This window comes from Eumetopias jubatus, unplaced genomic scaffold (assembly GCF_037043125.1).
Source record: "Eumetopias jubatus isolate StellerSeaLion01/CBP00866 unplaced genomic scaffold, mEumJub1_p1.0 scaffold_7, whole genome shotgun sequence".
Classification (NCBI taxonomy): domain Eukaryota; kingdom Metazoa; phylum Chordata; class Mammalia; order Carnivora; family Otariidae; genus Eumetopias; species Eumetopias jubatus.
The window spans coordinates 94626522-94642520 of record NW_028274813.1 but is presented as its reverse complement, the minus strand read 5'-3'; the positions used below and the strand labels follow the sequence as shown (position 1 = coordinate 94642520).

Sequence of the window (15999 nt, the reverse complement as noted above, 5' to 3'; positions counted from 1 at the left end):
TATTTAGCAAATATCTTCATAGCTCCTAATAGAGCACGAGGATGGGAAAAGGGTTATTAAAAAAGAATTAAATGTCTAACCAGTCCTCACATTTGTTTTTATGAGTTTATGCATTTATGTAATTATTTATTTTATGAGGCAGGAATCTCACATATAAAATAACAAAAATAATAATAAAAAAATTGAGGTCTAAACCTGGTCCAAAGTAAAAGTGTTTCTACAAGTCCTAATTGTATTAGTTTTCTGTTGCTGTGTAACAAATTACCACAAATTTAGCTCCTTAAAGCAACATCCATTTACTGTCTCAGTTCTATAAGAAGTCTAAGTGAGCTCAACTAGGTTCTCCGCTTAGGGTCTCACGAGGCTGAATTCAAGGTTCTGCCAACTGGGCTCTCAACTGGAGGCTCTGGGGGACAATTGACTTCCAAACTTATTCAGGGCCTCGGCAGAATTTAGTTCTTAATGGTTGTAGGTCTGAGGTCCTTGCTGGCTGTTTACCAGCTATCACTCTCAGCTATGAGAGGCCTCTCTGATCCTTGTATGTGGCCTTCTCCATCTTCAAAGCCAGTAAGGATACTTTGGATCCTTCTTATGCTTTAAATCTATCTGACTTCCCCTTATTCCATGAGCTAGAGAAAATACTCTGCTTTTTTTTTTTTTTTTTAAGATTCATTTATTTGAGAAAGAGAGAGCACGAGGGGGTGCAAAGGGAGAGGGAGAGAGAATCTCAAGCAGACTCCATGCTGAGCGCAGAGCCTGAAGCAGACCCTGAGATCACAACCTGAGCCAAAACCAAGAGCTGGTTGCTTAACTGACTACACCACCCAGGTGCCCCCCAAACTCTCTGCTTTTAACAGACTTCACCTAATGAGGCCTGACTCACTTGAATAATCTCCCTATTTTAAGGTCAGCTAGTTAGAAACCTTAATTTTCTCTGCCATGTCCCTTTTTTGCCATGTAACAACAGAATCATTGTAGTGCTGTTCCATCATATTCACTAGGGAAGGCATCATATAAAGATGACAGTCATTGGGGATCTTAGAATTCTTCCCGTCATATTGGTGTGCAGGTAGGATCCTTTCTGGAGATTCCCATTTCTGAGTAAGTCCATGGGATAGAAGATTGAAGAGATGGGAAAAGATTTTTGGGTCACTGGCTGCAGGAACATGGAATGAAATTTTACAGATGACCTGGGGAGCCAGGACTATAGTGAGGGTACACAGAGCATTGGTGCTTTCAAACTAAACCCTGACATGTCTGCTAGAGCTTTGATCACTCATTATTTGCCTAAGGGAAAGACTGCCATGTCCCAAAGGGGAAATTGTTTGCAATTAAAGTGTTTGTGCCCTGCTTGCTCCACTGTACCCACTCCCAAAAAGGAGACTGTTGATATATATGCCTTCACCTGTTATCCAGAACCTTATTCAGGAGACTGTGCCCCATGTTTTTCTTTCCCAGTACAATTCCTCTATCCAGGCAAAATTCCAAATCAACTCAGCAAGCTATTTACCTAAGTAAATAAATGATAGTGTCAAATCTCATCAAGGATATTGTATCCTCCAAATAACTTAACCTTCAACCTAAAGCATGAGGGGAAATAAAGAACTATTCTTGAAATATTTTAAAAATTAAAAAATAAGCATACCTGGTGTAAAAAAAATCAAACAATACAGAATGAATGACATTTTGCAATACTCAGAAGCAGTACAATTTTGATGTTTTATATATAATAGGTAATTATAAACTTAATTAGATATATTCTTCACATCATAATACAGAGACACTTTTCTGTAAACATTCACCCCTTCAACTGATTGTAAATTGTATTAGTTTTAGGATGAGGTTAAAAATTAAGTCATAGTAGATTCTATGGTGTTAGCACATGTTTAAGAAGAAGGAATATTTAATGAGTAAATACCCTGTAAAAAGAAACTTAGTTTAGAAGGGATAAATGAAGGGGAGAAATTGGAGGGGGAGACGAACCATGAGAGACTATGGACTCTGAGAAACAAACTGAGGGTTCTAGAGGGGAGGGGGTGGGGGGGATGGATTAGCCTGGTGATGGATATTAAAGAGGGCACATACTGAATGGAGCACTGGGTATTATACGCAAACAATGAATGATGGAACACTACATCAAAAATAAATAAATTTTTAAAAAAGAAACTTAGTTTAAAATTTTTTTAATTTTATTTTACTCTGTTAGTCACCATACAGTACATCATTAGTTTTTGATGTAGTGTTCCATGATGCATTGTAAAATGAATGCATTATTTGTATTCCTTAGACATCTCAGCAACTATAAACCTTTCTGTGTTTCTATCCCTTTTTTCTTTCATCCCATACCCACCCTTTATTTTGTTTTTCTGGAGGTCATCAGTCAGCATTAGATGTGTGGCCCAGCTGATAAGTCCCAGTGTTGCTCTGAATGTGCTGGAGGGGGTGGCAGAACTAGGGTTAAGGTCGTGGTGGTCAGGGACTTTGTAACAATGTATTCTATATGCCCTAAAGGTATAGAAGGTTGACGGGAAGCCATTCGTGAGTTTGTTATCATATTAGGACCTTTATATAGAACAAAATGAGCCACATCCTTGACAGTCTATTCTAGAGCTGAATGTATTATATTCAAATGTATTAAGAATGAAGGTATGTACCTTTATGCCTAATTTAATATTTTCGGATCCATTCCCTTTCCACATCCTTCCGTCACTTTCTAGTTAGCTTAGTTTGATACCTCCAGTTTCCCTCCATCTGGTCAGAACCCCCATCAGTTATACATTTTCTGGAGTAAGATGCAGTAACTGTAAAATGGTTTTGTTAAGAAGGGGGCACCAGGTCGATCTCCATACACTTCTGTGAGCAAGGCAATGAACTTCATGTGAAACTGAAGATAAATGATAAATATTACAACAGACCCAGTGGTCAAATTCCTTGCTACGTGGAGTTTAATGACAGCTGTCAGTCAGCTGTTTTGCTGAAACCTGATTTCATGACTTTGACTATTAAATTTAGTAGTGAGGCCATTTTTTTTTTTTAGCCTATTCTGTTTTAGAGATAATGCTTCTGAAATATAACCGCCCACTCTCTCACAGCCCATTACTGTGGTGGAATCAGTTAGAAAATGCCTGCCTGGGGAAAAAAAAAAAAAGACCTAATTCTGTAAGGTGTACACTTAGATGTTTTTTTGTTGTTCCTAAGCTTTTTCAAATAAGTATTTATTTTCATCACTATTTACATAATAGGAATTACTTACCAAATTTTGTTTTTTAACAATCCCATAATAAGCAGAGTATTTAATTGAAAATGTTTTTAGTTTTTCATAAAGCAAAATGTTTAAAATTTATAGTTTTAACTGATGGTTACCAGATTTGGGGGGGCGGTGAATGGGGAGATGAGTGAAGTAGATGAAGGGGATTAAGAGCACACTTATTCTGATGAACACTGAGAAATATATAGAATTGTTGAATCACTATATTGTACACCTGAAACTAATATAACATATATGTTAATTATACTGAAATTAAAATAAAAGATAAAAATAAAATAAAATTTGTAGGTTTACAGTATATGTGATTTTAGTGGCCTGGGAGGATTTTATGTTCCTACTATGGTATTGTTCTTCTGAGGAAAAGCACCATGATAGATAGTAAGTCAGTCACTGTGTCACATTTATTTATATGTAATTTTAAGTAAATAAAATGTTTCTGTATAATGTGATACAATGTTACTCTATCTGGGGATTTTTGAATCTTATTCTAATCATTTGCTGATGGACTCATCAAGTGACTATGATTTCTTTTTTAACCATTTCTGTCCCTTTTGGGCTAGTAGCTATTCTTTTCCCCACAGATTTAGTGGACCTAATTATTGAGTATTAGGATAGAGTTGGTCTGGCTGGGGGTTTAAAGTAAGTAATTTAAGGGGCACCTGGATGGTGCAGTTGGTTAAGCATCCCACTCTTGGTTTTGGCTCAGGCTCTGATCTAATGGTCTTGGGATCGAGCCCCACATCAGGCTCTGTGCTCAGCACAGAGTCTGCTTGAGATTCTCCCTCTCCATCTTCCCCTCCCGCTTGTGTATGCTCTCCGGCTCTCTCTCATAAGTAATTTTTTTAGAAAAATTAAAAAAAAAAGTAATTTAAAACTATTCATTAATTGATAATGAGCCATGATGATTTTGATTTTCAAAAGTAAATATTAGTGGGAGTTGAAAAAAAATGTTTAGATAGAAGATAGCAAATATTAAAAATATGGGCCAATTATAAGAGACACAAAATCAAGGGAGCAGGTTTTGGCTATTTGGAAGGGAATTAAAGTGTGGAATATTACTACTCCTTCTTTTCTTTCTTTATGTAGACATTCAAGTCTGTTACATCTGTAAGGAATAGTTGATCACCCTAAAAGTGTTCTCTTTCCTCTGCCTTGCTCTTCTACCACAACTGAAAGCAGCATCCTTCATGGTAATTCATCTTGCTTTAAGATAGCTTGATACTTCAAAATTAGATTTCATAACAGGCACATCACAAAGTGATTATTTGCCCTATTTAAAAACAAAACAAGCAAAAAACTGTAGGTATCCTAAAAATATTGACAATCCTAATGCACTTAAAATGTGGCTGTATTTTAGCAACATACCGATTTACAACAGTTTCTGAATCGTCCTCTTTTCCTTCCCTTTCCTCTTTACGTGCAGAAATTGCTAAAAGGTTTTGTGCTGATGTCTTGATACATCTCACTCCAAAGTCTCCTGGAGATGGCATTCTTTCGTTGGGATTTAGTCCCCGCCCATCTGCTGGCAAAACCTAAGCCTTTGTCTTCATGCTTCTACCTCTACCTGGAACTCTACATTGTTAACTTTGCATATCTGTTTGGATGTTCTCAAACTTGGCTTTTTCAACATCTTTGTTCCTTCTTTATTAGGCCCTTCGGGTAGCTAAGAAACAGAAGCCAAATTAAAGTGGTTTAGCGGCCCCTGGGTGGCTCAGTCAGTTAAGTGTCCAACTCTTGATTTTGGCTCAAGTCATGATCTCAGGGTCGTGAGATCCAGCCCCACATCAGGCTCCGAGCTCAGTGCAGAATCTGCTTGTCTCTCTCCCTCTGTTTCTTTCTCTCAAATCTAAAAAAATCTAAAAAAGTTTAAAAATAAAGATAAATTGGTTTATCAGAAAGAAGTATTTATTGTAAGGACTCAGGGGTGTGTTGCAGAGACTTCAGGGGCAGTAATCCTTAGGAAGGGACTAAAAACACAACTAGAAAGTTGAAGGTCTGTCTCTTCCTCCCTCCCTTTCTGTCTCTCTTTTCTTCCTTCTTTGTGCATTTCCCGTGTCTCTCTGTGCATTTTTGTATTCTTTTTTCTCTGTAGACTAGCATTTTTTGCTCCTTAGTTTGTGGAGCAAGAAATGGCTACTCCACAAGTCAACATGTTTAATTCAGAGACTGATTCTCTGTTACCAGTTCCAAATTCTTGGGGCATCAGGAGGACCCAGCAGCATAGTGGTGGGGTAGGACAGGCACCAGTCATGTGAATGTACTATTCCCAGTGCTGGCAGCCTGCTGGCTCTGGGGTTGAAGTTTATAATGAGAATAGTTTGGTGTTAACTCCCGTCACACTGAGACCCTGGTATGCTCTGATGCCTTCATAGCCTTCTCTTTCCACTGCTACAGGGAAAAGGGTAACATTTAATTTATTCATTCAGTGAACAAGTATTGACCCCTGCTTTGTTCCAAGCTCATAGAAATCATACTTGCAAAAAAAAAAAAAAAAATAGCATCTGGAAGTGGGGCAGCCCTGAATTTAAGCAAGCAAATCAAATACACCAAATACAAATGTGTTAAGTTCTATAAAATAAAGGAAAGGAGCTAAGATAGAAAACAATTCAAGAGAGGATAAGAATTTACTTTAGAAAGTCCCCTCTGAGGAGGTGAGATATTAAGCTAATACTTAAAGAGTGAGACAGAGCTGGCAGGAAAGGATGTGTTTATTTCAAGCCTATTTAAAAAGATCTGATTTGTGAGCAAGGGGAGGATGACACAGGAGGAAGCAGAGGCAAGAATATGACTTGTAGGTCAAGGAGTTTGGATTTAATCCCAAGTGTTGCCACAGTAAAAAATCATTAGCCAGGTTGCTGATGTCATATAATCCATTAAGAAGTATTTATCTAGCCTTTAATTTATGCCAGACTTCAGCCTGGTTTACTAAAGAGGATTAAAAAATAAGTCAAAAATATAATCCTACTGATTCTGATTATAACTAGCCTGAGAGGCAAGGCTGATTGAGAAGATTTGAGTCTCAGGTAGGAGACAGTGGGGGGCCCACTCTGGTCATATGTGTAGTGACCCCAGGCCCAGGTATCAGGCAGATCCCAGAGCCAAAGAGCCAAGGAGGTTTGTGAAACTGCTCACAAGGGGCTGAGTGAGAACTTGTCATGTGTCAGAGGGGGGCTGTCATATAGAACAGCACACACTGTGTGCCAGAACCTTCTAAGCCTTTTAAAATATCTACTCAGTGAAAATCCACATAGTAACCCTGTGAAGTCAGAATAATTATTAACCCCATTGCACAGGTGAGGAAACGGAGGCACAGAAATGTAAAATGACTTGCCCAGAGCCAGACGACTGTCAGGGTAAAACCAGGATTCATGTGCAGGGAGTCTGGCATCAGGTCTCCTCTGAGCCACCATCCAGTGATGTCTGCAGGCTGTCATCCCTGACAGGTAGAGACGGTGATAGCTAGACAGGGTTGCAAAGAGGGAACACAGGGAAAATTTTGGTTAAAAAAAAGTGATGAGGTATGCAATGTCAAATTGGCAGTGAAAGCAGGATAGACAGTGGAAATATTGTCAATATGGCCTAGGGCTCTGCACAGAGGATCTTGCTATTCCTTATATTTCTGTGCACTGGCTTTTTGAGGAATAAGCAATTTGGGATCACTGAAAAGTACTTCTAATGCTTACCGGTGTCATCTTTACTTCACTCTGTTAGGACACTAATTGTTCCAAGCTCTCTTTTCTCAGGATTGATTCCATCCTCAGAGGTACTATTATTAGTTTATGATCAGAACAGATTGTATTAAAACTCCTGTTAATGGAAAAGCAATAGAAAAACTGCAAGATATTTACATATTTGCATAGAAAGCATTTTTATACAATACAGTTTTACTTGGAATAGATTTTATGGTATTTTTCACATACTACCTACTTTGAGGGAGGAAATTATATTATCACATAAAATCACATGTAATTCACACATATCTTTCCTTATCGTGTTCAGCTTGATTCAAATGAAGAGTTAAGTGTGAGTTAGCTTGTATTCTTGACGTAGCACAGAGCAAAAGAAAAAAAAAGATCTAGTTATCATTGAGTTCATTTTGGAAAGCAACAATTCTCTTGAAATTGGGTGTTGAATTAAGCAAGTTTGTAAACCTTCAGTTTCTGATATTTCTTTAATATCAGGAAGCAGTGATAATTCTGTCTGCTGCCAAACACCGTTATTAAAGTTACAAAGGCTCTGCTTATTGGACCTCCTCAGGGTCATGCCGTCCCTCCTTGCTTACCGTTTTTGCCATAGACTCTTCTAACAATTTAAATATGTCCCTGAAGTTATATGAATCCCATAATTTCAGAATCTATTTAAAAGAACATTCTGCATCGAAAGAGTTTTATCACGGTATAGCAATCTGTCTAATCAGGGGAGACAAATGACACAGTAATTTGACCAGAGAAAATTTAATATAAACAATTATTAACCTTCACAAAGAATTTGATATGAGGAACTGGTTGGGAAGAACTAAAGAAGACTCTAGAGAATATAAGAATAGCAGATTTAAGGAGCAGCCACTACCCCTAGAGCTGAGATAGGCTGTGCAAGGAAGAGACACCCCAGCCCCAGGGCTAAGATACTGACTTTACAGGAAAGGTCATAGCTGTGGTCACTGGATGGTGGAAAAGCTGGTGTGGTCTGGTGTGGTGTGGTAGAGCTTGCCAGAAATAGACTCCCTAAGGTGCTAGGGAACAGCATTCCCAGAGAGATGTCTCACTAGAAGTACTCTGTCATACAGCCCCACATAGTGTGTGCCCAAGGCAGCTGCTACCTGCTGGGTGCTTCAGGCTGCCCCACACTGCTGGAGCCTGGTGCTGGGGAAGCCACCCATACTGCTGCAGCACAGCATACAGAACCGTTTTCTTCTACTAGACTTTCCTTTTTTCTTTTTTTTTTTTAAGATTTTATTTATTTATTTAAGAGAGAGAGAGAGAGAGAGAGAGCAGGATCGCACAAGCAGGGGAAGGGGCAGAGGGAGAAGGAGCCCTACAAGGGGCTGGGATCATGACCTGAGCTGAAGGCAGACGCTTAACCCACTGAGCCACCCAGGTGTGCCCCTCTTTTTTTTTTTCTATCACCTTTTATCCACACAAGTTAACATTGTACCAGCTGTTGAAGGAATAATATTTAAAGAGCACATAATCATTTTCACAGAGCAGGCAATGTAGGTGAATTTGGAACTAAGCAACAGTGATTTGGTGAATGGCATACCTGGGATTTGCTATTTATCCACTCTCAGTGTTTTGACCAAGGGCTTTTAAAAGCTGTTGTCTTGAACTTTTAATAAAATCACTTCATTTTTTTGAACGTGCAATTTACCTGTCTATGATGACTTTAAAAGAAATTGACTCACTCTCATGATTCCTTATGTCACATTTGTGCTTCCACCAGTTCTTTGGAACAAAATAATTATTTTCACATACTTTACAGCTAATCATGATGGAAGCTATTGTAAACAAAACCAAGTGTCCCACATTCTGTTAGAATGGGACATTTTTAGTTTGGAGTAAAAATAACTTTGTGTTACTTTATATATTATAGCATATTAGTTTTAAGATCTTTCTTGCCTCTACACAACCATGAGATGTTAAGTAAGCAAGCTCACGAGGGACAAGAACTGAGTCATTCTTGTTTAGCATAAATTTCCAGCATCTGGCATAGTGAATGAATGACCCACAGTAGATGCTAAGTTGATTATTTATCTATGCATGAATGAAAATAGATTACGGCTGCCTGAGTTCATGGGTAAACTATTTTCATCACTGAGAATTGCAAGAAATAGTTATGTCTGTGTAAGACATTAGGTATAGAATAATGTATATGTATGTGTAAAATGTATAGTTTAAGGCACATATTATATGTATTAAAGTACAATAAATTCTTTCCCAAGAATTCTCAAAATCTTTAAAAAAAAAGAAATCACAGTTTGAGGAACCACAGAAACCCTATGAGGAGAAACTATCCATGGTGATACCATATTCAAAGAGAGATACTTCAGAAAGTCAGTGAGGTTTGCTAGGGGTCACAGTTACAAGTTCTGGAATGCAGTCATTTTCAGAAAGGAGTAATAAGTACTATCTTTGGTTTGAGAAACTTGTTATTATCGTCCTTGAAAAAAGGGGTTTTCTTGCTGCTGCCAGCTTTATTTGTTCAAGATATATCCATCTTGATGGGGAAAAAAAGCCTAGAAAAATAACATGTTTGTGAGTTTATATGCTAAAGGTGTTAATTTATGAATGCAGAAATGTTAGAATGAAAAAAATATGTCATTCTTAAGAGACTAGAGACTAAACTTCCACCAAATATTTTAGCATAGTAGCTGTTGCTGATTTAGAATCCAAAGTACCAACTAATAGAGGTTTAGTTGCTGTAAAGAAATGATATGGAAGAGAAGAGGAAAATGAGAAAAGACTGGATAGTCCTAACTTTCTAATCTACTTATCTAAAGATAGTAATATAGAATTATTTTCATTTCCTTATTGCAATTCCTTTAAATTTATATTTTCTTTATACTATTAAGAAGAGGGGCACCTGGGTGGCTAAGTCAGTTGAGCATCTAACTCTTGGTTCCAGCTCAGGTCGTGATCTCAGGGTCCTGAGATCAGGTTCTATGATCAGCTCAGAGTCTGCTTGGGTTTCTCTCCCTCTCTCTCTGCCCTGCTGACCTTCCCCTTGCTTGTGCACTCTCTCTCTCCCTCAAATAAATAAATAAAATCTTAAAAAAATACTACTAGTAAGAATTACCTTTCTCCTTCTTAACAATTAGTACAACTACTTTCTCATTGATAAGGAAGGAGTAATATGAGATGAAATCTGTATTAAGTTTGTATGTCAAGTTAATTTTCCTTAGCATCTTTACTTAGTAGGATATCGGTTTTATATTTAATATAATATGAATAATGTAAGTGAACTCATAAGAGACAGCGGTCATGATTAATTCATATTTATTAAGATTTCAGTGAGAGTTCGGCATTGTATTTTATAAAAGCATTAACTCCTTGTGAGTTGTATTCTGATACTTTTGCTCTACTTTGTACTTGATCCTTTTAAATTTGAATTGAACTTACTAGCATCTTGAAATTCTGGAACTGAAGGAATGGCAGAGAAGAGGGCAAAGGATTGTTTGTGAGGGTTTTTTTCTTCTAATAACATAAATAAAAGTCAAAGGATATAATAGCAACAATAACAAAATTCTAGAGTAGTCTGCATTCCTGAAGCAGTGAGGGCCCTTGGGAAAAGGAGGTAGCATCTGTGTTCTTCCTTGTCCTATCCACTTAAATTATGTACATATATTACCAACAGAAACTTCTCTTTTTTTAGCAAACAGCACTGCAGTTCTCTGTTGTTTGTGAGTTGAAACACTAGGGGACAGCACTAAAATATTCCATAGTTGGTTGTTATTGATCACTTGCATAGTGTATAATAAGTAAAGATTTTACTGTTAAAGACTATTGAATGCCCTGTTGATTTCAGTGGATAAAAAAAGCACAAAGAGGAAGATGAGGTTTTCAAGCCCATAATTTCAGCCTTTGTTAGATGATGATTTGAATAATTTAGAGAATGCTCCCAAGCTACTTTTTCATTTGTAAGAAGGCATGATCATTTAAAAAATTTTAATTTTAACTTTAATTTTTTTTCTGATAAAAGTGTCTTGTTCTTTTCATTCTTTCAGAGTAAATATTGTGCATAATTTTTTTTTATTTCTAATCTTGTTTTCCAGGCACTTTGGAAAGACATGAAACAGGAGAAAGAGCAAGAATTATTCTCAATTGTTGTGATGATTCACAGCTTCTAAAGCCCGATTCTGTACTTCCCGTTGCCTCAGAGACACATAAGCACAAAAGTGTAGAACAGAGATCCTCCAGCTCCTATCAGTTTGGGCCAATACCTTGCCCTGGTCTGCAGGTGGAGTCTTCATGTAAGGTAAGTTCAAACCAAGTTGCTGCTCCCAGAGAACATGATCAACCCCGAGTAAGAAGTGATGTTCCTTCATGGATATGTGGCAATTAAATGTCAGCACAGAAACGAGAACTGAGAGGTGACTTAATCTACCAGACATATCTACCAAGTGATCTTGGGTGAATCAGGATAACTTTAAAGTGATTATTAGGTTTGGTACAGCATTCTTTTTGACAAGATAGGTTCTGGCTATCGTAATTGAGTCAATCTTATATTATCTCTTGAGTTCTGGATGGTTTTCACTTGGGGGAGGGGCTATATTCTGTGGTCTGGATCCATTTTTGTTTTTCAGTTGAGTATATATTACCTCTTCTTTAAAATGCTTATTATGAATAAACCAAAAAAGTATCACAAAAACTGGATTATTGTATGGAAATTTTTTTATATATTCAGCCTCTATAGGATCACCAGCTCTTTAGGATTCCAAGCCTTAATTAATACACAGTGATGGAGATTGCATTTAGTTTCATAAACCAAGTCAACCACAGAGATTTGGATGAGCTTTCTTATTTTCAGTTGTAAAATAATATGATAATTTAATCTGATTTCTTAAGGGACTCTTCCATCTTTTTGTCATCTATATTTCTAAGTTATCCACTCATCATGTTGCTGTAACTATGCCATTTATATTATATATCTAATGGAGTATTTTCTATGTAAACCTATTTTCATAATATTATGTATGACTTTTTAATGACTGCATCATGCTCTATACTTTGCATATACTATTACTGATTAAATTATTTTCCTGTGGTTAATATAGGGATTGTTTTTTATGTTTCACTTTTATGAATAACATATCTATGAACCTTAAAGCTTTTTTTCATATTCAGTATTATTTAATGGGTTATATTTCCAGAAGTGGGATTTCTAAATCAAAGTTTCACTAATTTGTTCACATTTACCATTATTTTAATGGTATTATGAAGACTTAAAATACCATTAATAAGGACTTTAAATAAGGCTTTGTTTTATCTCATGTGCATATGTATGGTTAGAGGCAACAGGATATGTCATCTCTAAGAAAGCTTCATGAGCTGCTCAAGCTGTGCCTTAAAGCTGCAGGGTAGGAGAAAAAGGGGGGTGTGGGGCACCTGACTGGCTCAGTGAGTAGAGCATGTGACTCTTGATCTCAGGGTCATCAGTTCAGGCTTCACATTGGGTATGGAGCCTACTTAAAAAATAAATTAATAAAAAAAAAAAGCTGCAGGTTGGGGGTGGGGGTACCGTGTGCGATCTTCAGCTTTTTGGGTTTAAAGACTTGATTTAGATTTCATCAGTGGGGCCAGGCTTTATCAACCTTTTGAGAACTGAGCCACACTAACCAAACACCCAAGAAATGCATGTATAAACTAGAATGACAATGCTCTAGTTTATGATGATAAATGTCATTGAAATTTTGTTCATCACTCAGCATATTGTCATTGTAGCAAAGCTAAGGGTAGCCGCGGGGAAAAACCACAGAGGGGGGCAGGGGTAGGGGCTGCTCATTACCTGAGCTCTGAGAGTCTGATGCGAGGTACTGCGTTTCTTGGGTAAGGCTGATCTACACTGACAAATTCCTAAATTTTGCATCTTTATTTTTTAAGACTGCATTTGGCCACCCACTTTTGTTCATACTTTCCTCCTTCAGATGTTAAAATCAGTCATTAGGCTACAGCCTGTCATTGTTGGTTTGTAGTTTTTCTTTTCTCATTTAGTCAGATTGATTTTAGATTCCAAAAACTGCTTTTCACATTCTTGAAATAGGTCCTGTTTTGTAAGGAAAAGTATGTCGGTCTGATGAGACTTGAACATTCACAACCGGAAATGACAGTCATAAAGTCTTAGTCTCCAAATGTGGGAAATTAAAGCCTACGTGTTACAAGGCTGAGGTAAATAAAGCCCGGTGGGTGAGCCCAGATGACTGCCCCGCACTCCCATCTTAATGTGGCTTTCCTGCTCTCTATGCATAACAGAGTGTGCATCTTATAGGGGGAATTATATGCTAGAATAGCAGACGAGAACTCAGAGATATGTCTTGACTCGTGCATGTCAGATGCCCAGGGTCTGCAGGAGCAAATCTCATTCATCAAATGCCTATTTTACTAGTTTAATTCCCAGAAGGTAAACTGATTACTATTTCTTTCAGTTTCTTGGAGGACCTCAGAGCTACCCTTTAGGTAGTGGTAATAGTATATATAGATTTCATTTTCTTTATGTAATTTTGTTTCTTTCTTGACTCCGGGAAGCAATAAAATGCCAGAGTCTTGTTTTCCTACTTTTAGGCTTATTCCAGCTTTATTTCCTTGCGAGTGCCCTTTGCCTTAGATGACTGCGATTTCTAACCTTTGCTCTCTTCAGAGCTGGCGAGTTTAATCAAACAGGACTATCACCTCCTTTGTTCTAGACACCATACTTCCATTATTATTGAGCTTACTGCTAATTAGAGCTGTTTTTATTTGTGCTTCCCCTAAGTTCTATCTTCTCCAGTTATGTGCTGCATATCTTCCTTTTATCCTCTTTGATTTAAGCTCTTGAGATTGTTTTATCTTAATCTTTTATTTACAAATTTAATATGCATGAAATTTCAAGAGTGCTTGGAAATTCTCCGTTCTCCTTATTATTAATATAATAAAATGCTTCATGGGTTTTCATAAGAAAAAAATAGTTTGAAAGAAGAGGGTTTGAATCACACTCATTTTAGAGGTAGGAAAATGAGGTACAGTAACCCTGTGAAATGTAGAAATGTATAAAGTTACTTTGTGTCTCGGAACTTTTTTATGTGGATTTTAGTGACATGCAGTGAAATACTTTCAAATGGTAGAGTGAATTGTTTAAACGGAAGAAAAGCATGTTAGATCTGTGTGGTGAGCCACTTGTGTTTCGAAATATTTGGAATTTATTTGAATGCTATATTCAAGTTTTCTTCTTGCATTCGAAGAGTGCATATAGATTTGGGAACAGATTTTATAGAGAACGACAAATACAATACGACACTTTCAAAATGGGTCCAATTTGAAATGCTAGAGTTGTTGAATTTGTGCAGCTAGACAAAGAAAAATCTTTGGAGTAGGAGAGGGCCAGAGTCTTAAAGGATTTAAAGGAATACAATATCATATTAGTGATGGGGAACTGCTTTTCTCAGATTCTGCTGAGGATAAAACAAGATAGAAGCTGTTTAAATTGCAGTGGGAGGAATTTAGCTTCAAAGTAGGAAATAAACAACCTTACTATCATCTGTACATGGCAGAAATCTTTGTAGGCTGCATCATATTTTAAGGAGAAAAGGCCTGTTTTGTCTGTTGGTTGGTTTCTTAGTTTTAAACTCTTTTTTTCTTCCCCCCCTTTTTTTTGCATTTCTTGTCTGTAAATGAGTAATAAACAGGATTATTTTAACTGTCATGCCCTTTCTTAAAAAAAAAAAGATTAATTTTCTATCAGATAGGGCCCAACAGCCCCCCTGGTTGATTGTTTAGCACTGCACTGTTTAATATGGTAGCCACTAATCACATATGGCTATTGAACACTTGAAATGTGGCTAGCACCACATGTTAAAATGATCTTTTTATATATAGGGTTAAATAAAATATGTTATTAAAATGGATTTTACCTGTTTCTAAAGAGTTTGTTTTTTTTTAATATGGCTACTAGGCAATTTAAAATTATATACGTGGTTTACATTTTATTTGTATCGGACAGTGTTGAACTCAACCAGAGATAAGCAAATTTTTTTGTAAAGAATCTGATGATAAACATTTTAGGCTTTAAGGGCCAGATTTTCACTGTTCTAACTACTCAGCTCTGCTGTTGGAGCACAGAAGCTACCATAAACAATTCTTAGGCAAACAAGTGTTGCTGTGCTCCAATAAAACTTTATTTACAAACACAGGCAGTGGACCAGGTCTGATGCTTACTGGCTACAGTTTGCCAGTTTCTGATCTAAACAGTCCTCTCTAGACTTTGAGATCATGAGGCACTAGGAGGAACTGGCAAAACAGCCAACACATCTCCTCTCCCTAGATACCTGAATTTTTAATAAAACAACTTATTCCAACTTCTTCTGCACTATGTAGAATGCAATCCCAAAGACCTTGTATCATGTCTATTCCCTGATAGAAATCATGAAATGCACATGTGTTTGGAAATCTGCCTTTTGAGAAAAACAAATATGCACATGATAGCTCCCAATCCAAGCAAGATTTTTTAATGGCATTTCCTTTAAATAATGTACTTGCACATACATCTTTTTCCAAACATATAAAATTGATTATAGAGAATTCATTTACATTTATTTATATTCCAGTGAGCTTTCTAGAAATACACATTTTTAACCTTCACTTGACCTTGAGTGTTGTCTGTTTGGTACCATTTGCTGAAAAATCTTATTAGGGCTTTATCCTGCTACCTCTCATAAAACACAGATGGTGCACTGGTAGGCCACCAGTAAAAAAATTGGATCCCACTTCTGATTACTTTATCAAAATGAAATGTTAGTTCTTTCATATTTCATGACACAAAAACATAACCAGAATAGAATTAGAGTAGTTTCTAAATGATAATGCTTTAAATTTTACCTGTAAATTTACGTGTATAAATATGAAATAATAATTCATGTGGCAACATTACATATTGTACATTAACTCAGTCTTGATTGAATTATTTATATTTTATTACCAAAATTTAGTCACTATAGAAAAGAACAAATAACATGTATTTGAAAACAATTAATTGTATACATAGGG

General features: G+C 36.7%; 1 protein-coding gene across 2 annotated transcripts in view; it reads left to right on the top strand.

Annotated features, from left to right (window-relative positions):
- Positions 1 to 15999, top strand: part of WDR72 (WD repeat domain 72) — a 191467-nt gene that overhangs the window by 42031 nt on the left and 133437 nt on the right. For both annotated transcript variants that reach the window (XM_028100465.2, XM_088024800.1), the window contains exon 13: positions 11037 to 11239. In XM_028100465.2, coding sequence (XP_027956266.1) covers positions 11037 to 11239 — 203 coding nt within the window. The remainder of the gene's footprint in view (positions 1 to 11036; positions 11240 to 15999) is intronic.